This window comes from Colletes latitarsis, chromosome 8 (assembly GCF_051014445.1).
Source record: "Colletes latitarsis isolate SP2378_abdomen chromosome 8, iyColLati1, whole genome shotgun sequence".
Classification (NCBI taxonomy): domain Eukaryota; kingdom Metazoa; phylum Arthropoda; class Insecta; order Hymenoptera; family Colletidae; genus Colletes; species Colletes latitarsis.
This window is the reverse complement of record NC_135141.1, coordinates 25,988,484-26,014,072: the sequence shown is the minus strand read 5'-3', so window position 1 is coordinate 26,014,072 and position 25,589 is coordinate 25,988,484. Positions and strand designations below refer to the sequence as shown.

General features: G+C 29.9%; 6 protein-coding genes across 14 annotated transcripts; 3 read left to right on the top strand and 3 right to left on the bottom strand.

The window, feature by feature from the left end:
- On the bottom strand, positions 1–1,883 carry Pef (penta-EF-hand domain containing protein peflin). Of its 2 annotated transcripts, none has more exons than XM_076770989.1 (4): positions 1,492–1,883; positions 1,244–1,418; positions 884–1,162; positions 1–786 (listed from the first exon to the last, which is right to left on the bottom strand). In XM_076770989.1, exons 2-4 carry the CDS (start codon positions 1,410–1,412, stop codon positions 695–697), a joined length of 540 nt encoding a protein of 179 aa, XP_076627104.1. In that variant the 5' UTR covers positions 1,413–1,418; positions 1,492–1,883; the 3' UTR covers positions 1–694. The 2 variants fall into 2 exon arrangements, with proteins under 2 accessions (XP_076627104.1, XP_076627103.1); XM_076770988.1 differs by having other exon boundaries at positions 1,634–1,883.
- Positions 1,884–2,118: 235 nt separating this feature from the next.
- Ast (single-strand DNA endonuclease protein asteroid) lies at positions 2,119–4,745 on the top strand. The gene is made up of 2 exons (XM_076770974.1): positions 2,119–2,520; positions 2,590–4,745. Exons 1-2 carry the CDS (start codon positions 2,226–2,228, stop codon positions 4,536–4,538), a joined length of 2,244 nt encoding a protein of 747 aa, XP_076627089.1. The 5' UTR covers positions 2,119–2,225; the 3' UTR covers positions 4,539–4,745.
- Positions 4,616–5,642, bottom strand: LOC143344694 (uncharacterized). Its single transcript, XM_076770990.1, has 3 exons — positions 5,364–5,642; positions 4,848–5,140; positions 4,616–4,750 (listed from the first exon to the last, which is right to left on the bottom strand). Exons 1-3 carry the CDS (start codon positions 5,467–5,469, stop codon positions 4,691–4,693), a joined length of 459 nt encoding a protein of 152 aa, XP_076627105.1. The 5' UTR covers positions 5,470–5,642; the 3' UTR covers positions 4,616–4,690.
- A 2,992-nt stretch (positions 5,643–8,634) lies between these two features.
- Orp8 (Oxysterol-binding protein-related protein 8) lies at positions 8,635–19,473 on the bottom strand. 6 transcript variants are annotated; one of them, XM_076770968.1, is made up of 19 exons: positions 19,261–19,473; positions 18,461–18,742; positions 17,819–17,961; positions 16,732–16,773; positions 15,228–15,356; positions 14,017–14,069; positions 13,704–13,934; positions 13,486–13,630; positions 13,183–13,404; positions 12,211–12,365; positions 11,964–12,142; positions 11,704–11,881; positions 11,465–11,561; positions 11,142–11,338; positions 10,682–10,807; positions 10,375–10,623; positions 10,099–10,266; positions 9,531–9,721; positions 8,635–9,434 (listed from the first exon to the last, which is right to left on the bottom strand). In XM_076770968.1, the coding sequence occupies exons 3-19, from the start codon at positions 17,952–17,954 to the stop codon at positions 9,203–9,205; spliced, it is 2,730 nt and encodes a 909-aa protein (XP_076627083.1). In that variant the 5' UTR covers positions 17,955–17,961; positions 18,461–18,742; positions 19,261–19,473; the 3' UTR covers positions 8,635–9,202. The 6 variants fall into 6 exon arrangements, with proteins under 6 accessions (XP_076627083.1, XP_076627085.1, XP_076627086.1 ...); XM_076770970.1 differs by having other exon boundaries at positions 9,531–9,706; positions 19,261–19,472; XM_076770971.1 differs by lacking the exon at positions 16,732–16,773.
- A 281-nt stretch (positions 19,474–19,754) lies between these two features.
- Positions 19,755–22,121, top strand: Taf7 (TATA-box binding protein associated factor 7). Of its 2 annotated transcripts, XM_076770304.1 has the most exons (8): positions 19,755–19,876; positions 19,952–20,107; positions 20,229–20,357; positions 20,682–20,762; positions 20,824–21,190; positions 21,275–21,628; positions 21,692–21,861; positions 21,998–22,121. In XM_076770304.1, the coding sequence occupies exons 2-8, from the start codon at positions 20,021–20,023 to the stop codon at positions 22,019–22,021; spliced, it is 1,212 nt and encodes a 403-aa protein (XP_076626419.1). In that variant the 5' UTR covers positions 19,755–19,876; positions 19,952–20,020; the 3' UTR covers positions 22,022–22,121. The 2 variants fall into 2 exon arrangements, with proteins under 2 accessions (XP_076626419.1, XP_076626418.1); XM_076770303.1 differs by having other exon boundaries at positions 19,820–20,107.
- Positions 22,122–22,959: 838 nt separating this feature from the next.
- LOC143344957 (small integral membrane protein 14) lies at positions 22,960–25,516 on the top strand. Of its 2 annotated transcripts, none has more exons than XM_076771611.1 (5): positions 22,960–23,144; positions 24,041–24,130; positions 24,603–24,657; positions 24,730–24,875; positions 25,024–25,516. In XM_076771611.1, the coding sequence occupies exons 2-5, from the start codon at positions 24,056–24,058 to the stop codon at positions 25,066–25,068; spliced, it is 321 nt and encodes a 106-aa protein (XP_076627726.1). In that variant the 5' UTR covers positions 22,960–23,144; positions 24,041–24,055; the 3' UTR covers positions 25,069–25,516. The 2 variants fall into 2 exon arrangements, with proteins under 2 accessions (XP_076627726.1, XP_076627727.1); XM_076771612.1 differs by having other exon boundaries at positions 24,005–24,130.
- Positions 25,517–25,589: the final 73 nt, after the last annotated feature.

Here is a 25,589-nt window from a genome sequence, read left to right as displayed (position 1 = left end):
TTAATTGCATCTGATATTCGATCGTTTTATTGAGATATGGATCATTGATTGGATCAAGCTGTTAAGCGACTGGTGTACATGTACGGCTCTCTGCTAGCTTAGCTCTATCCTGTAACATGGTGATCTACTCTACTATTCTTTGATCATCCTTGATGATTTCAACTTCTTGTACTCGTAAATAAATCAGAATTTCACGTGTTAGTTCCGGTATTACATCGACGGACTTGCGTTTATATCTAAATCAAATCTTAAACTCGAGACATTCCTTCCGAATTCGTTCTTTAAGAAATGCTTTACCTTGAACATTTGTACTGTGCTCCGCTGTCTTGAAGTCCCGCGGGACGACACAGGGGCAAGAGGAGTCGGACCGCCCATTTATCTATCTCGCTCCCTTGCTCTCAGGCAGTTCACATGTGTGTACAACTGCCACGACGAATAAGGAACTAAAGTTCTATGTGTACGTGTGAATAGGTGTATCCCTTCTACTTTTCTCGCATTCCTGCCACGGGACTTCAAGTCAGCGGAGTACACTGCACTTAATAAACTTTTCTGGTTTAGTTTTAAATGATCCGTGTCTTTTTCTCGGTTCGCGGGCTGGCCTATTAACCAGACTGGTCCGTGATTATGTCAACTTCAGGCATTCCTAAGAAAATTAAATTGAACATTTTAAAATCATTAAAAGTTATTGCAAGTGTTATACGCTACAATTAAGTGCAACACCCAAAAAATCTTCAAATCCAATAGTAATTTGTCCTGTTTGATCTGTATCTCTTGCTCGAAAGGCATCTGTAACAAAGAAATAACATTGTATAAACCACATCTTTATTTTCATATACTTTAAAAATTTTTAAATGTTTGTATTCAATATACAATATCTACCTACCTGTAAACCTTTGAATCTGGACACATAATACAATAAACTGATCAACAGTTATAGAAGAATGACCAGCAGGATCACTTTTTCTTATAAGAAACGAAATAAATTCTGGGTTCAATCTATATCCCATTTGTGTTAATGCTGCACTTAATTCAGTTTCTTGTATACTTCCTGAATTATCATGATCAAACCCACGAAAGACACCCAGCCATGCATTAATGTAATTATAAAGAGCTTGAAACTCAAGCAAATCTATTGTACCACTTTTTTCTTTATCAAACATGCCTATGAAACAGAAAAAATTGAACAGTGTTATGACATTTTTAAGCATAATAATTACTGTTTAGGTTAATTTTAATGACCCACCTATCATTAGATTGCAAGCAGTGTCTGAAAATGTACCTCCTTGACCATTTGCCAATGCAGATTTTAATTCCACAGCAGTAATTCTTCCACTACCATCTCTGTCAACAGCAGCAAACCATTGTTGAACTTCTGGATTTACTTGAGATTGAGGATTAGTTGCTCCATACATTGTTGCCTAAAAATGCACAATACACATGTTAAAACAATAGAATATAAGCAAATCCTAACTAAACAAAACTACGACATACCTTAAATAATTAAAGCAATATATACTTTGTAATAATTATAATAAAATCGAATAATACATTCAGTTTACAGTCAGAGAAAAATGGAAATTTGTCTTATTCATGACAACTGCATTTTCGATCTGAGATGCAGGTATATAATTACCGGATATGCCATAACTGCACCCTTTTGTCAATTGCTGAATAGTATTAATTACGACGCGCCATCAAATAACGACACAGACATATGCTTCAAGTCATTGTTATTAGATCCAGTATTGGGTGCACCAAAAACGCGGGAACTGCAGTGTCGATTCGAGGACGGACTTTAGCTGTTCAAGATCAAGAAGGAAAGTCGAGCTCGAGTAACAACAAACATGACTCAGACGGTAGATTGTAGATCATGACTCCGTTAGACGCTAAGGAAGTTCGTCGTTACTATTGTCGCCCGTCGATGAACTTAATTACGCAAGATCAGTATACTATCTAATTTTATTTGTTATTATACCGGTTTATAATATTGTAAGGATTAATGGAAAAATATTATGCACAGCTCTTGTATTTCTTTGATTTATCCAAATAGTAAAAGTATAATGTTTAACAAAATTTTGATCCAAATAAAATAACGAATGACACAAAGTTTGAGTACCTGTTACATACAAATGTATAAACGCATAAAAACTAATGTTGATATACACATAACGAACTTAGTTTGTGATATGAAACATTAAGGAAAGTGTAAATTAAAAGGTTTTAAAATGGGTATTCCAGGTTTAACAACTTTTATAAACAATCGTTCAGATCGTTATTTGGAATATTTCGAGCTTCGTGATACGTATTTAGTTATTGATGGTAATAGCATTAGCTGTCAAATATATAATTCGTACAAGTGCAATTGTGTTTTTGGTGGTGATTATGATAAATACGCTCAACGAATATCAGATTTTTTTGATGATTTGTTAAAGTGCAATGTAGTACCATTAGTTTTGATCGATGGCGGTTGCGAGGATAAGAAACTGCAAACAGTTATATCTAGAACCAAAGAAAAGATTCGTACAGCATCATCTTTTTCTCCAATCAGTCAACAGAAAATGAAATTTTTTCCTTTACATATTAAGGAAGTTTTCAAAGATATTATGAGAAAGAAGAATATTCGACATGTGCAATGCTTATTTGAAGCTGATAATGCTATAGCTGCTGTAGCAAGGATATTGAATTGTCCTGTATTGAGTTATGATTCAGATTTTTATGTGTTTGGGACATTGTACATACCATTTGATACATTGGACAATTACACTGTGAAAAGTTCAACTGGAACTGGTTATATGAAACGTTGTAAAATTTATAAAGTTGAATACTTATTAAATTCTTATAAAGGTTTAAATCAATCTACACTGCCATTAGCTGCAATATTACTAGGCAATGATTATGTAAAACGTGGTACATTTAGAAACTTCTTTCGTTATTTAAAGTTGCGACGAATAACAAGAAAAAGATATAGTAATCGACAATATTGTATAGAAGCAACTTTACAATGGTTGAGTGGATACACCTTGGACAAAGCAGTCATTGGAATTCTATGTAGATCACCTAAACCCATAAGACAAAAAATATTAAGCATAATAGAAACCAATATAAATGGCTATACAAATGCATCTGCAGAAATACTTGTTCCATTGGGTTTTTCACAGGAATATGCTGCTCGTGCCACAACACATTCCATAAACAGAATTTTTAAATTTGATGGAGATGTTAATAGTCTAATGTACATAGAAGAAACTGATAAAAATGGAGACTTTGAATCAAGTGAAGAAGAAGAAGAGGAAGAAAACGAAGTTGAAATATTAGACATGCTTAAAGAGTCAGAATCTGCTACCAATAATGCATTAGCTAATGTACCTAAATGGTTTGTGGACGAATTTCTTATGGGTAATTATCCTGCATATTTTATGGACTTGTTGGTTCGGCGTTTATATATTTGTCCTGTACAAATAGAGGATTATTCCTATCCATCGAGCAATGTAATAAGTTTAAAAATTATTAGAGTTATATATACATTTCTGCAATCAGGAATGAATAAAAGGAGAGGTTTCATGAAATATATGATGAGAAGCCATAATAAAAAGCTTAAATGTTATGAACTAGAAGGCATTGACACTATATTTTCATCTCCATTACTATCTCTATCTAATCTTAGAGAAGTACCATTAATGATTCGAAGAGAAATTTTAAATGATACACTAGAGATTAGAAACATAGAATGTATATATGCACTACCACCAGAATGGATGTTATATATTGCATGTGCTCAGTATTGGATAAAACAGGATGAGTTATACAAATCAGATAAATGTTACATGTATTCTATATTTGTCTGTTTGTTATTCAATATAATCGATATAAAAATTGGAAAACATAGAATTATACATAATTTTCAAAATAAATATGGTACAAAAATTCAAAGTATAAAGCAGAAAAGAAAAACGAGTAATTGTAAACCAGATTATTCAACACATGTTACACTTGATGAAGCTTGTAACAATGTCGATCCTGATGATTGTTTAATGGCAGCACCATTTTTTATTTCTCATTTTGAGATGGACCGAAAATTATATACAAATCCAAAGAAATTTAATAGATCTATTATTCATGCATTTGCAGTATTTCAAAATTGTTTGAGACACAGTATGAATTTGAATGCTCTTTTAGGCTACCCTTATACACAGATTGAAATTGCTAATTTATTCAATGGTACTCTGTTGTACAATATAGTTAATAATTTTAAAACACGGTACGACATTGAAGGTTATATAAATACAATTCTCGAAAATTCTCCAAGCCTCTGCAGGGTGTTTTTTACACTTTTATCGACAGTAACGCCTTTGTTTGCATCATGTCTTCAAAATGAAGTAAATTCCCGTAAGAAACAAAGACCAAAGTCCAAACACACAAAGTCCGACCAAAATACAGACGATAATGATACAGAATATTTTAGTGCAGACGAAGATACTTTCGAATCAAAATTTTATGATGCAAACAATCCTTTTTCATTACTGAATTGTACAGAATAATTGAATATAACATAATTTTGTAAAATTATAATCGAGGGACTGGTATAAAGTAATAATAAACTAATGATATACACATGAAGATATGATTCTTTGTTTAAGCATACCGTTTATAAAAGTGTTTGTTATTATTTTTATGGCTGCATTTTGTTTATTTAATCATACTTTTTGTAATTCCTTCTCAAAGTAGATTGCTTTTTATTTTGCTTTTTGTTCTGTAAATTATAAAATTTATTACATTGAAAAGATAAATGAGGAATATTGAGAATTGGAAAGGAAGCATGAAGAATTTATAATAAAATCTATATTTACATTTTTGTACATTTCCCAGAATGTAGTGAATCCTGTTTTAAGCCTATTTGCTTCTTGACGCAAAGTAGGCAAGTAATATGCATCTTCTCCATGTTTCATTATTAATCCCGCGCGAACAGCCCAATCCAATTTTTTATTCAATTCCTCTTTAAATGCTTTTACATTCCTATTAACTGGATAACTATGACATAAATATTCACTAATGAGATGTGAACTGACATAAACTCTGTGCAGTTGCAATCTCTTTATTGCTATATGGATCATCTGTGGTGTTATTGAGATATGACTCCTGGCTAATAAATTTTCAATTATGTTACAATAAAATAATTAGTTATACTATATTTGACGGTACGCATTTCATAGATACGCAATGTAAGAAATTTAAAATCGAGCTCAGAAATTATTTAAAATATTACTAAGTAAAATAAGAAAATGTATTTTGACGATAATTACTGATTTTCCTATTTCTGAGTACACGGGGAATACAATACAATAAATTTATAGTATTCATCTTACTTGATGTACACGAGTTGTCATCTTGATCATCCGCATATTTCGTAGTATTTGAATTACGGTTGCTTTTTCGACAACATTTTCGGCAACATTTTCGGTCTGAGCGCATTATTTCTTATTAAATTTAGAAATTGTTGATCGATCACTGAAATTTCTAATTATTAATAAAACTCAATTTTATTATTTATGCGCTTCGATAAAAAAAAAAAGAATGAATATCGTTTTTGCGATTATAAAATCAATTTTAATTTTGAATACGGAATACGAAACAGTTTACTTAAAATGAAACTTCGAAATTATTTTTAAATGTTATTTATTTGTCATAGCATTATATGTATATTACTTACAATATTTATCTCCTCTTAATGTAAATAATCAACCGAAACAAGGCAAACATTTAAAAAGATATATGTATACGTATTAATACAGCTACAATGTAATATATTGTTAAGAATCATTTATATAATTCTTTTAATTATATAAAATATGTATATGTATTTAAAATTTTTAACATATTTCGATAACTGTCTATTTTCTGATATCTTATATCTGCCTTTGATATTTCTAATAACATATAAATCTTTAAGTTTAGCATGTTACTAAACCATAATCAACAAATGAGGATTGAGAAGCAATTTGAGAAATTAGTAAATAGTAAGCTATGCATAGTATGTAAAAAGACATTAGATTTAAATAAATTACAATACAAATATATCAGGTACTCTACAGAAAATATTTTAGATTATGATAAACATTACAAAAAATAAACTATTCCATAATACACAGCACCACACATGAAATAAGTGTTAACAATACACTCGTGTATATTGTTTCTATCTCTGAACTCTTAATTTGGATTCCCTTTCCAATGTATTTACAAATTATTACAATTAGGTACAGGAAAAGCAAGGTTAGTAATAAGAATAATACAAATCGAAACATATTATAAATATTTGTGCAAAATATGGTAGCTACCGTCAATTAAGAAGGCCATGTTTGATCACGAATCATTTTAAAAGTGCCTCAAATGTCAATTTAGTCGATTTGAATAAATTAAAACAAATTTAATAATGATGGTTATAAAAAATCAAACAATAAAATATATTAACCTACAATTTATATGGTGATATCAAAGAATTCATATTTCCATACCCATTGTCATTTAAGTTACTTAAAACATTTATAGGATAGTTCATAGCTAATTGCAGTGTTCTAAGCATAAAATATATATATATATATATATATTACAATGTGGTAATAAAAGATTGAACTTTCTATGAATAAATATCCCAACATGTAAGGAATGTTTTTTAATCATTCGATATTTTAAAAATTTAAATATAACATAGGTCAACATAAATTTAATTTGATCTTAGGTATTAGTTGTTAATAGGCTGCATAATTAATATTTGAAGCCAATATTTAATATTAATAAACGGAAATATTTGTTATTTACTAATGTATGCATATTATATGCACGGAAGAACAAATAATTATAGTTAAAAAATTATTGTTCAAAAAGCATCGAACTTTTATGCGATTGTTGTTCGTACCAATATTTAATTCCGTGCAAAAAACTAGATCTATATTACTAAATGCATCATTATTTATAAAAACACACTGTTATTCCTTATTCTATTGCAATACGCACACTGTACTTTTTTGAACTATAAAAAAAAAAATTAGAAATTTGAAAAGTTTTCCTATATAATATTAGGAAAGTATCAATTATATTTTATTGCACGTTATTTTAGTAAAAGCCAATTTCGTTTACTACTGAATTATTATTATTCAATATTGACGAATGTTTTATGCTCGTGTATCTTTATACAATTTTAACCAATATACTACTACTATTATTATTATTATGAATTGGACATTTTGTCAATTTTAGTAATTTGATACGACATATCAAGTTTAAAAATTAAAATCAATTATGTTTAGTTGTTCGCTTCAACAACAAAATTACTATCGATTTATATATTTTTATTGTGAAAATACTTTGCTCAGAGGATCGATATTTTTGCGTATCAAGAATTATATACAGGATGTTTCAGGGTTAAACCGAAAAACTTTACGTATAAATTTGGGACCTTAAAATAAACAAATTTTTCCTCTGGAAGTTTGCTCGTAACTGTTTTCTTCAAGAGATATTTACTACTAAAATTAATAGGAGTTAGGAATGGATAACATTGAAATACCTGTGTTTCCCAAAACGAAAGTTACTAATTTATCCATTCCTGACTCTTATTCATTTTAGTAGCAAATATCTCTTGAAGGAAGCATTTGCAAATAAACTTTCAGAGGAAAAATTTGTTTATTTTAAGGTCCCAAATTCATACGTAAAATTTTTCGATTTAACCCTGAAACACCCTGAAGATTGTTCTCAAAAGTGGGGAAATCCGAAATATGAAAGTTCCGAATGCGAAGAGAAATCGAAAAGTCTTTTACCATTTTATTTTGCAAGATGAGACTTCATTTTCGAAATGTAAGTCTTTAAAGTTTCTAGATGTGCGGAAGTTATACCGTGTGTTTCTCATGTGTGTGTGTGTGTGGCATATGGATCCACGCGATCATGTGATTAAGATATAAATAATGCGGCCACACGCGCACGCATTCACTCATGAGAAACATATGACCATGACGTTCACATACCTAGACATTATAACTATTTATATTTAAAAGAATAAAAAAAACATGGCCTCCGATTAAAAAATGGTAAAAGACTATTCGATTTCTCTTTGCACGAGGAATTTATATACTTCAGCTTCCCCCATCTTTTTACGAACACTTTGTATTATAAACTTTAAAGTTGCAAGAAATGTATAATAAATTTTAGCTCTGCGGTAATTTATAGGTATCCGTGCTTAAAATCTGTTTCAATTTGCTGAAGTATAAAACAGCATTATCGATACGAATCTTCCTAAATGTGGGAACGTATTAATACAACTCTTATTAAATATGTTGCAATAAATTCAGCAATACAAAAATATGAATGATACAAAACAAACTTTATGGCTTAAGCTATCTTCCAAAATTTTGGACGAAGTTTTCATTGAATATCATATGGGCAATATTAATATTTGACGCTTATTTTATTATGAATTATCTAATCAATAATAATACTGGTGACCAGTTAATAATATTTTCAAGCTATTATTTTTTGGTGACCGCCTTAAAATTTATATTATATTTAACTTGGAACTGCAATTAGCTTTCCCTCTTTTACGTTCTTCGTAGTTCAGGATGATATAATTAAATTTATAGAAGTATGTTATTATATCTATACAGCGATCTTATTATTATTATTATACTTTACTATTGAGCGACTGCAGTAAAGACTACAACATCGTTAGAATCTCTGAATAAATATAATTATTTTTCGTGCACTATTATATAAAATATTATGTACATGATAAGCTCAAAGAAACTGTAAAGTTTGAAATCTCTTCAGTTTTTGTAATTCTCTGCTGCTACGAGGACCGTTTAATGAAAATTAAAAATCTTATGCTAATCACTAGAAAAGAAACCCCACATTTCTTAAACTCAAAAGAAAAATGATTATTCTATATAGTATTAATCAAACCGTTTAAAACTATAAGTAAAACAAGATTGCACTGCGATTATAGGTATTTCTTAAAATCTATGAATTTATTATTCTATTCTTTAGCAACATTCTACCAAAACAACGTGCTTGATTGCCTCCACCAAAAGCACGCGTAAATTAGGTACTTTAAATATTAGGATTTTTCCCTTTAAGACTTTTTAGATAAAAGCTGATAATTCGAATTGAGACAAGATAAATAACATATAAAATATACACTGTGATCTTACCAGGTTCTTCAACCTCCACTAGGTTCTTCGTTCCATATTTTTACAAAGTATTGTACAGAAAAAACAATTACAATAACAACAATTGTATCTATGAAGTTTTTTAATATACTTATACTATTATGTTGATCGCCGTGTTCTCTTTGTCTTATAGCAAGTTGCTCTATTATATGTTGTATACGATTAAGTTTCTCACCATATTTTACCATTTGACCTTCTAACTCTTTAATAACATCTATTATTCTGAAATAAAATGAGTATAGGATTTACTCCAGTTTAAGTTATTATTCAGAAGTTCATTGTTCTTATCTAATTATTAGACATTGTTATAAATCTTACCTTGTAGTAGAACGCTTTCTTTTACCTATTGACTGACTAGAATCTGAGTGTGCCTCTGCAGATGAACTTCCAGAATCATGAACTGTCTCTGTTAATGGCAAATTGTTAGATAATTGTCTTTTTGAAGATTTTAATACAGAGAGCGAAGAACGAGATTCAGCTTGAAGAAGCGGAACCTGCAATGTAAGTAACTGATTTTTAAGATAATACGAATGATTATGTATTTTTATATGGGAACAACTGGAATTAATTCTCTACTTCAATCAAGTTTTAACTGTATAAATATGTTATTTAATAAATCTTTCTTAGCGTTATAAAAGCAAACAATTGATTGTAATAAATGCAAGAATAAATGTAAGAAATATTGTTAAGCAAAATGAATTTTATTACGATTTAAATACATTTATAATCAACTGTAAACAATAGAATAGCGGAACATGCAGAATTAATTATTCTATAACATGCAGTTCAATGATTATTTGGAACAATTTTAATACTATTAGTATATACGTATAATTAATATAAACATAAATTTAGTTCACTAATTATCCATTCTGTATTTTATTACCTGTGTTTGTGGATCAGCTGAAACGATACTACCAGCACGCATAATTGGTGTCTTGTGCCTAGTTTTAGTACGCACAATATAATCTTGCTCGTATTGCACGACATCGTTCCTAGGATCCCACGGACGGACGTCCGCATGTCGATAAACCCAATTACCCGTTATAATATCCTATCGAGAATTGAAACTTTTTAAGAGATGTGAAAAGCATAATTTGAATATTAATAAAAAATATTCTTAAAAACTATAAAATTTAAAAATAATGTTAGTAGTTAATACCTGGACAAAATATTTAGGAATCCATTCTTGTCCCTTGAGTTTTCGTTCTTTAGCACGTTCCCTCTGAGCTTCTTCTAATTGGGTTTTAGCAACAGTAGCAGCAACCTGATCGTCTTGATTGATTCCTTGCGTAACATCGTACCATAATTTTTCACTTTCCCACGAATCTTGATGTTCCAGAGGTACAGTATATTTCTTCAACCTGTTTCTACGCACTTCTGGAGTTGGATTGAAAAATACATTTTCTTGCTGCAAGATTAATTTAATGTACTGTATATCAAATTAAAAATATTTGTATGTTACATACCCCTGTCCGTTTATCAGTAATTAAAATCTGACCATCCCAATATCCCGATATAGTGGCAAGAGTTTCCTTTCCAAGACGTATCGATCCCACAACTTGATTCATTTGTTCTGCACCACCAAGGAATGGCTATCAAAGTAATGATAAATTATTTTTATACTTTTGATTTCAAATGATCTATAGGTAAGGTATATCGTGTGTTATCAAAGTCATAAACAGGTGGTGTCCACTGATAGCAACGTTTTGATTATTTATAATATAATATTTTTCAGATAAAATAACGTACATAATGCGATGAAATAATTTAAGAGAGTATAATAGTTCTGAAGTTCCATAGTGAATTAAACATACCTTGTGTCTTAAAATAAAATCATTTCAATAATAATTAATAGTACCCCTCTTATAATTATACTGTCTTAAATAATAAACGTTTGTTCGGAAGACGGTACAAGGTGCACATTACCTTTAGTTTAAATTCTATTTCAGTATGATAACCTGTTTTCTCACAATTTACATGAACTTTTCCACCTAGTTCCATAGATAATGTACCCATAAGGATACCTTTGCAATGAGCATAAGGTATAGTCATTGTATAATCTTCTCCTCTAGGTAACATGGTCAATATTGCAACACCATCTAACACTGCCGATGTCGAATTTCCTACGAAAATATATAATTTCGTTCGACGCGTTTTATAAAAACAGAAACCAGATGTTTTTCATTTGTGTCATTATATATGACACTAAGTTGAAATATGACATTTTTTTTTATTTCTTATATACTCACCATAAAATTTAGATTTAGCAATAATTGTACCACTAATAGTAAACCCATCTTGACGATTTGTAACATAAAACCCTGATATAGGTGGATGATGAGATAACTATAAAAGTATGTTACAAAAAGTCAAAGCAATTTTTAAAATAAAAGCACTTATAACTAGTTACCGTTAATAATGATTATGCAATAATGGTAATTACATGCATATGAAATGTTGAAACTATATGAAAAATAAAAAAACTTACTTGTTCGGCTATATAGAAAGTTCTTGAACCATTAGGATGCTGCCAATAGCAACGAAAAGTTTCACCCAAAAGCGAGTTATATGGCTTTTTTAAACCTTGAGGTTTCTTATAGAAACCAGATAAATACCATTTAACAACTCCTTTCATGCGTGTAAATGCATCATCTTCTACTACTGCTCTGTAAGAATAAAAAATAAAGTATATATATACTTCCAATTGTACATAAATATTTCTCAAAATCTATATAAATATATATTTACAGGGATAACAAGTCTGCGTGATAATAGGAATCAGCTAATTTCTCTAAAAATGAACGAGGTTCTAAAATAAAGGTTGGTAGAACTACTTTTGACAAGTCCATGCCTGGTCGAACTTGTTTCAACAAGAACCATATTAAAGACTTTTGGTCATCTTGTAATTCGGCAACGACTTCACCTGCCTGTAATTTTACATGTTTATAATTAATTTATAAATATACGATAAACTAGATGCTATAATTTATCTTACCACTCCAAGAACTTCATTTTCGTTTGCAATATATGGAGTTTCATTTATTGTTTCAGGTTGATCTTCTTTAGCTGACCCTTCAGATTCACTATCCGAAGCACTAATTTCTGCATCGGCTGCTACTCCGTTTTCTGGTTGGCTAATATCGTCCAGGTCTGTATGTGAGGAGTGCATAGGATCTAGCGTTACTACTTGGGTGTCATAATGAAGGACATGTACAGAAGGAACAGTCATGCGCCGAATGGAAGACGAAAGAGGTTTTGGAGTAACAAATTTAAAATGGGATATGTTAGAATATATATCTCTATCACCTAATGTTTCCACAGAATTTGAAAGTGTAATCTCCGTGTCTGTAGCAGGTGTCGGAGATCTATCACGTAATTGTTTATCCAGATTCAATCGCATGACTGCATTATATAATTGTTGAAACATTGGAGTTGGTGAGGGACAACCACTTTTGGGAGTGTCTATTATAGAAGGCGAAAATGACTGTGGGCATGATAATAAACGTTTTTGAGTTGTTGTAGGTGATCGAGGAGCATAATCAGATAAACATACTGTGGATATTGAAAGCAAGTGTTTAAGGTGACAAATGCCAGGGAAGGAGTGATAATAATGATAAGATTAATATTACTAATCTTCGAAAACAGAAATTAAGAAAATATTTTTTCTGAATGTAGTCCTCATTCTACTAGGATTAATTATGTGTAAAATATATATGTACATGAAAATGGAATGTTTGGAATTAACACGCTTATGGCTAAAAATACATTTTTTTAAAGCAAAGAATTGTTTTAAGATTTTTGACTGTTACAATGCAAATAAATTCGACAATTTAAAAATATTAATAACTAGTTATTGAACAACAGTAATATAACAGGAAGAAAATAGTTTAACATGAGTTTAAGAGTAGTTTTCAAACATGAGGGTTTATTTCATAAATCACACAAATTGTTAATTTGTAAAACTCACCATGTTCGTCAAAATGTTTTTCATAATCCGCTTCGCTCCACTGAGTTTCGTGCGTCGTTGTAGTATCATGTAGCAGAGCACGTGGCAATGCACTTGTGGAACGTACTATTAGCGAAGAACAACGTAAAAACAGTTCAAGCGCATCCAACCAACATTTACCAGCTGCCTGTGAAGGAGCTCTAAAGATCAAATAGGATGTTGGTAGCGGTTGTACAACAGCTCCTGAAAATATACTTCATGTTGTTACATGATTTCAGAAAATATCTAATTTCATTGTTAATTTATAGAAAATTTCTTATTTACCAATAGCTTCTTTCTCAGGTCCTCTTGGAGCCCATATTGATTGTTCCAAGGGATGAAATAATTTAAAACAAAACCCATCCTTTTTGCTTGGACGCTCTATCACTTGACATGTATTAAGTAAGACTGTTCCCACCCAATGACTACTCTGCAATAATTATGTGGACGTAACTTTGAATGAAATAAAAAAATATTAAATTAAGAATAATATAGATGAGCACTTTTGTTTTTGGACTTTTGTATAATAGCAATAAACCAGGTTTCAGAATACACCACAATTTTGTCCAGCTCTTCAATGTTCCACGAACTTTAAGCCAATCACTCATCACAATGACTGTTGGATCCTTAAATGATCTTAAAAGTTCATTAGCAACTCTTTTTTTTTCCATTCTATAATTCTTCCTTTGAGCTTTATATGATTCCTTTCTTGTTAATTTGCAGGAATCTAAGGACTGAAAATTATACAAAATTAAGTAAAAATCGTTTTATTGTTTTACAAGTCCAAACTAAATACTTGAACTTGTTAATTTATACCTTATCAGATGCATTATCTGTCTTCTGATTACCTTCTCCCATTGCAGTTAGTCCTATAACAATTAAATTATTCAAATTGAGTAAATATAAACATTATCATAATACATATTACACTCATAAAATTTATCAATGTTAATCTACTAAAGGAATTATTCACAAGAATATTAAATAGTTATTATTTAAAACATAACTTTACTTATTCAATAAAGTTATTGTATATTAATAAATATTATACTTATAGCATAATACATTATACATTAAATGAGCTATCACATAAACTTAATATAATATAGTATTGATTTAGTAATGATTTCAAATTTGAAGGAAATTTTTCCCAGTTTTTTTTTTCATTAAAGTGTGTTTTGTAAGATGATTAACATATGCAGATGACAATATTTACTAAAAGTTGAAAAATGACATCATGAATTATTGCATGACAAATTATATTATAAGACTGCCATTAGTTTGATTTAGCAATTTTAATATAATTTCTTGCTGTTTAAGATAGCATTGATATTTACAATTAATTAATACTAGAAGCCTTAAGAATAATTCAGGTTAAAACATTCACATAACAAGCTTGGCAAGTCCAATCTTCATATTTTTATGACAAAATAAACTTATCATTCTAAAAAAAGCACATAGTTAAGGAATTTGAAGAAATTTTAAAACCACGATGCAATTTAGATGTTATAAAGTACAATACAAATTTTGTACTTTATATGAATAATATTATTTATATATAACACAATTTCATTAACATAAATCATTATACAGTTAGCATCTTTTGTATTAGAAATTTTAATTTTAATCATCAAGAAACTATATTTCATATAGTATATTGGTTCCATTTAACTTAATTATAACTTAAATAAAAATCAATAGATAAAATTATAACAAAATTTTGGTTGTTTATTTATGGCTTGTATTTAAATTGATCTATTTAATACTTAAATTTAATATTCTGCTAGCCAAATAAGAATACACAATGTACAAAGATTGCATTATAGACATTATGAAATTCAATATATGCATAGTATATAGGTAAATGTTGCAAGCTGAACAAGAAGTGAAAGAATGCATTTTATTGCAGCTAATTAACTACTTTAAAACATAAGGAAGTGTGTACTACTTCACACAAAAGTTAAGAAGCACCTGGCAAATTTTTAAATTGTTGCCATGATGATATTAATGTAACTTTGTATTTATACCTGGAGATAGTGGAGGTGCAGCAGTTGTTAAATTTACACTTGTTGATAAGGACTCTGTTGATGGAAGTTTAGGTAATGTTGCAGATTGTACTTGAGCACTGCTTCGTCGTAGTTGTTGATCCACTGGTTCTATATATTTAGTTTATTTTCAGTCACAAGTACTTTTCATTGATAGTTTTACAGTAATTCAATTACAGTAATTTCAAGTGTACACATCTATTTCTTTTAAATCACTAACCCTTTGAACTCCTGAGTTGTAAACTATTTAACAATTAACTAAAGTAACAAAGAGACTAAAATTAAACAATAAAACATAAATTTGTTTTTGCAACACCAATTGTGAACTGTTAGTAACATTAATTTTTATTTAAAGACAGAATTTGCAATAAAAGGTAATTACTATACACAAAAAATACGATTTTCAATTTTAATTATATCTGTTTAATTAAAAATGCATAGAAAATCAGCATTAAAAATGCATATACATATTACTACACATGCTAAATCATGCAATTTTGCTATTAAAGGTTGCATGCACTAGAACAAAAATAACATATTATACTACAAAATATGTGTAGTTTTACACTATAAATATTGGAACTTATATAGTTTGTATTAAATTAAATACAACATTATTAACCTATAATCACTATGCATTACATTTGTAACATTCATACTATGCAAGGGTCCTAAGGACCTGTCAAAGAAATATCTAAAAAAAGAATATAAAATATTGCTTTAAATATTGCGTATTTCAATGAAAGTTTATACAAATACATGTACAAACAGATGCATATATAAAATTTATTTGTTAAGACATTCTAAACGCATTTTTTTTTGTACATTGTAGACAAATGGATTTAGGACAACCTAAACAATACAAACAAACACTGGGCCTATAGGAACCTTGTGTAGTACTTACAGAATTGAATATTACTAAAAGCTAACAACATTCATCAAATGCACTTTGTTTGAACATTTTAAAATGCTTCATGCATCATGTACATTTACAACTTTTAAGAAATATAGCATGTACTAATTTGCACATAATACCTTTTCAAAAAATTTATGAATTAATCTATGTGTTATGTAATGTACTTTCATATACTAGAAAGTGAAAAATGTGCTAACAGCATAAATGTATTATGTTAATCTGATTGTACATGATAAGATGATATTTCGATGTTTCTAATAATGCATTATATTGTTGTACTTATTGTAATATCAATATGATAATAATGATATCAAATGTGTAATGTTACTGAAGATTATGTCTGAATAATAAATGTCTATGATTTGTATGTCATAAATGTTACTTATAAATTATATAATGATGCAAAACAGTAATACAATCAATTATTTATTATTTAAAATGAGAAAACACTAATAATATGACTAATCTGAAAAGTGTCACAGACACCACACACACACAATTTATTGATTTCCATGATTCTAATACCAAGAACTACTAATGTATACACACAATCCATATTAATAAGCCTACCTAGCTTACTTGGTAATGTACCATATCCACGGTCACTAATACCTTTAAATGATAATCATTTTTGCTATCAATACCTTAATGAACACTTAGCAAATTCTTAAACAAATATCCCTTGTTAATAAAACTTTGTAGATATAAATGAATATTACTAAATGTTTCTGAAGAATATTGAACATATTACTAATAAATATAAAAAGATTCAAATCACTTACAAATAATATATAATACAAAGAATAAGTAAATAAACTTTAGCAAATTATTGTGTTAAGTAAAAAATCAAGGTAATTATGCAGAATATCTCACAATAAGTGTCATTTGAGATTATGACCTTGATGTAACCTTGAAAAATTGATAAAAAAAAATTTGTACTCTATCAGATTTTACATGAAAAATGGTAAAAAGCAGACTTTATGTTTCTTCATATGTCCCATCATTTAATAAATATATCAAATGACACTTATTGTGAGACACCTTGTATAGAATATTGACACCCTTGCTAATTTCAATAGCCTTCAAGTATGTTAGAAGGAATATGTCATCAAATGTACTAAAGTAAAAGATACTTGTCACTTGCTCTTAGTTTTCAAAATATAATTATTAGGAACTTAGGTTACATAAAAAAAATTGTGTCTTTATTCATTATTATTGTCTATTAAATAGAAAAAAAACCACCTTGGATAATTACTTTTGGCTTTGTACAGTTTTAACTTCAGGATAATAAAATTATCCAAAGTATTAATTTATACTATTATTCAAGATTTTTAATAATTATATCTTAAAAACTAAAATTAAGCAACAAATACTTTTTGCTTTAAGATACTTAGCGATGAATCCCTTCCAACATATTTTCAAGACCATTAAAATTAACAAGGTCATTAGGACTATACATAATTACCAAAATTACTTTGTTGTCTGCATCTATTTTTGAATGTGTAATATGTAACTGCTGTGAAATTCACATCTAATATTATAATGTAATTGTTACTGCTATTAGAATTAAAAAATTCTCCTTAAATCCTTTCAAGACATCTACTTTTAATAACACAAGAACAACATTTAAACATTATAAAACATAAACCATACTTACGGTTACTAAGAGATCGGCTAACATTTGGTGGTGTCATAGTTTTGAAAGAATCAGAAGCACTTCCAACAGACATAGAATGAGATTCTGATTGAGACCTATGATCACCTCCAGGTACCACAATTGGTTGAGAACTCATTATGGATCTGTTAAATGTTTAAATTTTAAACACTGAAACAGCTTGTTTCATAATTATGACAAGTATCACAAATGACAATTAATAATATAATTCTTTTTTGAATAGAAAGAATAATTAAGTAAAAGACAGATAAACAAATACGTGTAACATAAGGTAAAAAATTATTGTATGGATTACCTAATACATTACCAGAATTAAGGAAATTACATGTTACAACTACGGTGGACATACATATAATCTATGTCACTGGGAAGTGCTATGTAATGACAATTAAATATCTGTACTACTTAACGTTTTATGGATGATTATTTGCAGAACAATTATTATTTCAATAATGACAAAAATTAGCAAATAAAATCGAAATAATATGCAAACTAAGTTTATAGTTCCATTTGTCTTCTTGGTATGTTGTCAACATTTTAAGAATCGATAATTTTGCCGTAGTATGTAGGTAGTGATTTGTTACGAAGCGAAAAAAATTATTATATAAAGTATCCATGACTTACCTGATTTTGAACAACTATTCGACCAGTCAATACTTTTATATCACGGCGATTAATTACACGAGGATCGAGTATTAAAACATAAAATACGAGGAGGCAAGTGTTAAGTTCACCATTATGCACAATTTTAATTCTCGAGTACAACGCACTTTGCGAATTGATCTATTTTTCACTGATGTAATTACAAACATTCGAAGCAAGAAAGCGACATACACAGACGTCAGCAGTACGACGGCGCGAACGTGAAGTCTGATGTTCCATTGATCACTTGCTGTTATAGCTTAACTATAAACATATGGATCTGTTAAGATATTCTAAACGAAAACGTACGACGTGCAATACGTTGTTGCTACTATTGATGTAAATGCTACAAAACAAAACTTTTTTTAAACTCTAGTTGAAAACCGCTTCTTGAAATAATGTAATCTTTCTGCATGGTAATGAAGCAGTTACATATACACATACGATCCAATGAAATTTATTATTCGATCGATTAATTAAGTATTTAATAACAACAAAAATATAACAACCCGGTTAGGAGAATATCGTTCGAATGATTCCTTTACACAATTGCAAAATGTTTTTTTTATCGAAACTCTTAGAAATCTGCAACTGAATAACGAATCAAGATTACCGAAGGAAGTGCGCAATGTACACGTTACGCCGGTACCACTTTTTTAGAAAACAGAAAAGCAAGAAACAAAAACATTTATGTTCGCTTAACAGTATAACCTTACGGGCGATGCAAACAGTGCAATTATGTAAATTATTAATTTGAGAAACATGTTTACGAATTTATTTACCGAAATTTATTAATATTGATGCCCATGTGTATCTTCGCATGTTACGTTGCAATCAATCAAAATACATAAATGTTAACTATCGGAAGAACAGTTACTGTATAAGATACGATGTTAAGATAACACAATCACGTATTAATACGATACTTAATACCGTTCAAAGCTGATTCCAAGAGTAGAGTCACTGGTAGATATCAGTAAATATATAAGAGATATCACTCTTTGCTTAGAGAGGGATAAAATGATACAACGAATTTAAATGTCCACTCGGCAATGATCGACAAACTTCGGAAATTTAAAATACCTCAGTGCTACTTATTTTGCGTACTTTCGAATATTCCTATATGAAATATTTCAAATCATTCTGGAAAAATTATTTTCAGTCGCGGGGATCAATTACAATCACTTTTGGTCAACAGACATACCCCCGAAATTCAACGCCGCGACTTTCCCCACGACTCCGTTAGATGCTAAGGAAGTTCGTCGTTACTAGTGTGGTCGTCGATGCACTCAATTATGCCAAACTGGCCACACTGACGTAAAGTCAGCCTGTCACTGATAGGCTCTATCAGTATGTTTACTAACGTATAAGAAAGAACGTGTGACATCAAATTGAAATGTATAGATTCGCAAATTATAAATCATTTGATTAAGGATTAAACTGTAACGTGCTAAAAATTTGTTAAATCTACAGGTTGAATACAGAAATTCTGTCACGACATTTATTTAACGCCCAAGTTGAAACGTAAAGTTTTAAAGGAACATGAATCGTCATCCAAATCCAGATTCTAAGTCCCGCAGCGAACCTCTAGTAGAATTAGAAAGTCAATTTATTTTACGCTTACCACCGGTAATTTTATTTTTCGTTTTATTTTACATTAAGTTATTAATATCTTTAATGTAAATTATTTGAGGTTATGAAAGTAAGAACAAAGTATTTGCTACATTTAGAAAAATACTATTTTTCGTAGGAACCAGCACGAGTTTTACGAGAAATTTTACGCAGTGGTTTGCCTTTAAAAGATAGGCTGAGTATAAAATTGGAGAATGATATGCGTTATGGTGAAGTTAGATTTGATCATTGGCTACTTCATGCAAAGGTAAAATTATAATGTTATTTGTTTAATTGTTTACATTTGAATATTGTTACTTAATTGTCTGCAGACAATTTTCATTCATTTATGTATTAATGTTTATGATGACCAAATATTTATAGTGAGTTATAGAAAGTATTTGTATTTTTTGATAAATGTTATGATATTCTTATCAATATAAACATTTTTTAAAAATAACAGTCTAATACAACAAAAGCAAAAGTTTGTCATTTTATTTTTGTAGTACTCCAAATTTTCAATATATAATATATATATGTATATGTATTAACTGTTTATATTTTGATATCTAAAAACATTCCATAAATTTAGGTTGTTGATTTGCCAACAATTGTGGAATCCTTAAAAACCATTGACAATAAAAGTTTCTACAAAACTGCAGACGTGTGTCAGGTAAGAGAATTTGCAATTAAGAAATTTAAGAACAAGGACACATAACATTTATTGTTTGTAGTTATTAATTTGTAAAGAAGAAGATGATCATACTACAACAGATGAAGAATCTCCTGTAAGGCAAAAGAAGAAAGATCCAAATAAAGTAGACAAAAAATTTTTATGGCCACATGGTATAACTCCTCCTACTAAAAATGTAAGACGTAGAAGATTTAGGAAAACTTTGAAAAAGAAATACGTAGAAGCTCCGGAAATTGAGAAGGAAGTGAAGCGTTTATTAAGGGTAGACAATGATGCTGTTAATGTTAAATGGGAAGTAATATGTGAAGATGAAGATCAATCAAAACCAAGTAAAGTATCATCGTCTGGCACTGTAAAAACTAAAAGAGAAAGTATTAATGGTAATACTTCTCAAAGCCTTGATGTCGGTAAGCGGTCTAAATAACCATATAAATATAGTTAATAAACATACGTAGTTCAAGTTTGTATATTTTTGGAATGTTTAAATGTAGCGGAACATGATATATTTGGTGAGCCGGTTAGCGATAGTGAAGATGACGACGAAGAAGCGAACATAAATGTCATGGAATTGGATGAAAATAGTCGACTTTCGGTAGATAGTAGAGTGTCAGATTCTAATTCTATGCAAGCAACGTATTCCGAAAGATCTAATCATAATGCAACAACAAGTAACACTCTCGTTACGGAGTTCAAGAAAGAAATGTTCCAGAATGATAATAATTGTGAAACAGAAGGTGAAAAACCAGTAGATACAATATCAAAATTACCTAAAATTGAACAATTCCATTCGGAATATATTATTCCAGATGATTTCTCCGAATTACCATCTGCTCCAGCATCAAAAGGTATTGTATACTTATATTATAAGTATGTATACAAATAAAAGTTTTCTGTTTTTACATTTCTAGATTTGTTACAAACACGTCTTGCAACATTACATGCAGAATTAGCCGAGTTGCGACAACGAAGACAACAACAAGAACTTGAAATTGCTAATATTGAAAATGTTAAATTGAGGCAAAGATTTCAGGAGATATTGGATAATTTGCTAACACAAGAAATGCAAAAAGTACAAGAGGTATGCATTTCCATTATTTACATAATCGTAATATTTTTTGTAAAAACTACTATACTGTCTCAGAATAAAATCCTTTATTTGCAAAACAAAGATCTTGTTTAATATAAACTAATTTGTATTCTATATTGTATTTCAGATTCAAAATTTAGACTTGGAGTAATATTCGAAATGTATTATGCTAACCAATTAAACATTGTTGTCAAAACATCTAACTTTGTGAAGTTCCTTATAAAAAAAATATACATGAATTATTATTTGTCTTTTCCTTTGCAATGTCCCTTTATCTTACTATTAGAGTTTACTGTTTTGAACGTGTATTAATAAATTAAAAATTTTATTATCCATGTACATGGATATCTTCCAATTTATATCGCACATGTAATATGCCGTCGAACAATTTGTGATTCAACGACTAGTCATCTGAGCACCAATGAAAACTGTTTATATTCCACTATGCGCCAAAATAAAGGCAACAAGCAGTGTTACCAGACATCAGACCAGTGCCAGAGGAAACTGCCCCTCTATTTACGTACACTAATCACAACCACATGTACATGAGCTTCGGGGATTCGAGAAAGAAGGCGAATATGAACCTTTCCTTCTTGTTCTCGAACCAGCTGAAATTTTAATTGTATCAAACGGCATACGATTTGGGCCTCGACTGCCCAGACATTTTTATTTTCCGACTTACATATACTTATTACTTCATAAACGAGGTACAGAATAGACCTATCGTTAAATGGAACTTCGTTAAAGGAGGCTTTGCAAAATCTACAGAGTACAATTTTCCCCTAGATCTTAAGAAACACATTTAAATTTGCAGCCATTATAGATAAGTAATTATTACTTTCCCTGTTATAAAAGTTTACTTACGTAATTAAGAAACACTGTTTTTTAATCAGGTTGTACATAAGTGAAGGGGCAGTTTCCTCATGGTACCGGTCTGTCGAGATTCGAAATCGTTAACTGTTTCGAGACCGAGAAGGAAAGATTTACACTGGCCCTCTTTCTCGAATTCCCGAAGCTATCCGAAACACTGAAACTCACGTACAAATGGCTGTGCATTAGTGTGCATAAGTGGAGGGGTAGTTTCCTTTGGTCACTGGTCTACCGTCTGGTAACACTAGCGACAAGCATAATGGGAGCATAATACGTAGCTGGCTTGTGACGAATGTAAATACTGTGCGCGGGTCTGCATCTTTCTGTGTAGTGTCGAACACTAGCTTATTAAAAAGTAATTAATCTCGTTTGTGTATTCTTTCCGTTTCATACTTTTGGGTCAGGTATGTAAATTTATTTCTTATGCTCTTAGCTCTCCACGATTGTCATTTATTCAAGAAATTACGAGAGAATGTCGTATTTTCAATCGTTCGTCGATTATAACTTCGTTAAGTGTTTAAACGATTTAAATTACCATAATTTTTCATTTTATTTAACGAAATCATCTGTTAACATATGTCATTTTCATAATCATGACGCACCCATACTGTGTTCTAAATTCCAATCTTATTCTACGTATGCAAACTCGGTTTTTAGTATTTACTGAATGTAAATATGGTTTCTTATACGACTGCCCATCGTTCATTTTTATTGAACAATCCAAATACTTCCTTTTATACGTATACGTTGTACGTGTCCCTGTATCGACATAATTATCAAATTGTTTTAAATAATGTAAAAAATATGTATCGCTCTAAATTTTGCAAACACGCTGTGGCAAGTTGTTGAATAATTTTGCATAATTTGTAAACTTAAAATTTTTTTTGTATCTTACACATCGCTATTGACTGTATCATTGCCATACAAAATATTACGTTACAATAATGCAGAATTGTGACGATTAGAAGTACGTGTATTTCCTTTCTGATAATGGTTGCGGTATAATTTAAGTGCAGTTGTGTTGCGAATACGATACGATCTAATACCTTGTGTCTATTTAATTATACGTTATAGTATACAATTATTAATGAAAAATTACCACGAATGTAATTTACATGAAAAAATTAGCGATTTTGCGTTCGTCCAGAATAGTTGTTATGACATGACGTCCAATTACAATCGCAGCGCGTAAGAGCGTATAGAGTAGAGCCTATTTCTCTTAATCAGCACACACGTTACATGACTACTAGTAATTCAATTTCAGGCATATATGTGACATGTATATTCTGTGATTATACAGAACTCGTTTATAACGATGGCTGATGAAGGATTTGATCCTCGCGAATGCATATGGGACCACGAATTGGCTACGCAACGCCTGCTCGCTATCGTAAGTGACAGTAACTGAATTTTTTCGTTCCGAATAATCAGCTATCGTACATATATTGAACGACAATTTATCGATATATTTGCAAATTTGATTTGCAATTATCATTGTAATAGTATATTTTTAATATTCCCGTTACAAAAAGAATCTATACAGCATACACGTATTTTGAGACACTTTGTATGCGAAGCCGTTGGACTTATTAGTATAAACAACCATTGTAAGCATCATATTTATCGATGACGTAGCACGCGTCTGTTTAAAAATGGCAGGTTGATTATATTGCTTGCGAAAAGAAGGATATCATAATCGTTAACAAAATATAATAAGTAAATCCTTAACATAGGAAAATATTTTTTTTTATCCGAAATAATTTTGTTAAAACAACTATTAAATATGGAAATAATGATCGTAAAAAGCTAAACACGAAGTCTCATATACAAATATTTCGTGAATAATATTTGTATTATTTCAGTTGCGACAGAGTCAGGATTATTGTTCGAACACTGCATGCTTCAGTCCACCGCGAAGTATGTATCCTTGCTTTTCGTTGATAATGCGTAAACTTTTGATTTTTGTTTCATTTTTTATTTATTTTTTAGCGCAGAGACCAAATGACACACTGGCGTCTTCAGATTTTCTCATGACTTGCTTAATTATTGCATTCGTGCTCGTTATGTACGTTCTTGGACCGAACACGCTTCGTCGATTGAGAAATGGCAACACTAAAGATCGAGACGACGAACGCGTGCGTGTTGCTATTTAAATTGTTCCCATTAATTGTTATTTTTTTTATGTTAATTCGGTATAGATTGGTATTTTATTTAAATTTAACATACTAAGTTTGGATTACGTTGATATTAAACTTTTAATGTTGTCATATACCATTTTTGTAGGACTCGAACGATGACCCCCCTGCACCACCGCCAACAACGTTTTAAAAGTGCAATATGATAACGCGACATGTTTTCGTGTGGATTTTAATGGTAGAATCTCACGAGCTTGTGAAAAAAGCGAGAGTAGAGAAAGGATAATAGCTAACAATTTGTCCAAATTATGTAATATTAGAATACATATACATTAATCTGTCGATAAGAAATGTAATTTCTTATATACACTTAAAAGTGTACATTTATACAAATCAAAAATTACCCGTTCTTTCTCTGTCTCTCGTGCTTCTAAAATATTTTAAAGATTTATTATTTGTTCATAACATGGCAAAAGTATGTATTAAAGCGTTTCTCTTTCATTTTACGTTAAAGACCTGTATTATTATATTTTAATTCATTAAAGGGAATGGTACAATTGGGATAGAAAACTAAGTATGAATATAGCAGTTTTATAGAGAATTCGTTCGATATAAATAAAGGAAGCTAAGTATTCAGAAAATGTTTTTAATAAATTGCAAAATTATTAATTTACTCCCTACATAAATTAGTATAACGTATGCAATTTAAAGATT

Bases quoted from the DNA above. Each gene is read 5' to 3' on its own strand.
- Pef (XM_076770988.1), bottom strand. The intron at 1,163-1,243 runs GTGGGTCATTAA...TCTGTTTCATAG, and splicing joins TGCTTGCAATCTAATGATAG to GCATGTTTGATAAAGAAAAA. The intron at 787-883 runs GTAGGTAGATAT...TCTTTGTTACAG, and splicing joins CCAGATTCAAAGGTTTACAG to ATGCCTTTCGAGCAAGAGAT.
- Ast (XM_076770974.1), top strand. From the start codon at position 2,226: ATGGGTATTCCAGGTTTAACAACTTTTATAAACAATCGTTCAGATCGT. The intron at 2,521-2,589 runs GTACAGCATCAT...ATATTAAGGAAG, and splicing joins TAGAACCAAAGAAAAGATTC to TTTTCAAAGATATTATGAGA.
- LOC143344694 (XM_076770990.1), bottom strand. From the start codon at position 5,469: ATGCGCTCAGACCGAAAATGTTGCCGAAAATGTTGTCGAAAAAGCAAC. The intron at 5,141-5,363 runs GTAAGATGAATA...AAAATTTATTAG, and splicing joins TGACAACTCGTGTACATCAA to CCAGGAGTCATATCTCAATA. The intron at 4,751-4,847 runs GTAAATATAGAT...TATAATTTACAG, and splicing joins TCTGGGAAATGTACAAAAAT to AACAAAAAGCAAAATAAAAA.
- Orp8 (XM_076770968.1), bottom strand. From the start codon at position 17,954: ATGAGTTCTCAACCAATTGTGGTACCTGGAGGTGATCATAGGTCTCAA. The intron at 12,143-12,210 runs GTAAGATAAATT...GTAAAATTACAG, and splicing joins AAAATGAAGTTCTTGGAGTG to GCAGGTGAAGTCGTTGCCGA. The intron at 9,722-10,098 runs GTAATAAAATAC...CTTAAAAATCAG, and splicing joins CAGCTGATCCACAAACACAG to TTACTTACATTGCAGGTTCC.
- Taf7 (XM_076770304.1), top strand. From the start codon at position 20,021: ATGAATCGTCATCCAAATCCAGATTCTAAGTCCCGCAGCGAACCTCTA. The intron at 20,108-20,228 runs GTAATTTTATTT...TATTTTTCGTAG, and splicing joins TTATTTTACGCTTACCACCG to GAACCAGCACGAGTTTTACG. The intron at 21,862-21,997 runs GTATGCATTTCC...ATTGTATTTCAG, and splicing joins AAATGCAAAAAGTACAAGAG to ATTCAAAATTTAGACTTGGA.
- LOC143344957 (XM_076771611.1), top strand. From the start codon at position 24,056: ATGGCTGATGAAGGATTTGATCCTCGCGAATGCATATGGGACCACGAA. The intron at 24,658-24,729 runs GTATGTATCCTT...TTTATTTTTTAG, and splicing joins ATGCTTCAGTCCACCGCGAA to CGCAGAGACCAAATGACACA. The intron at 24,876-25,023 runs GTGCGTGTTGCT...CCATTTTTGTAG, and splicing joins AAGATCGAGACGACGAACGC to GACTCGAACGATGACCCCCC.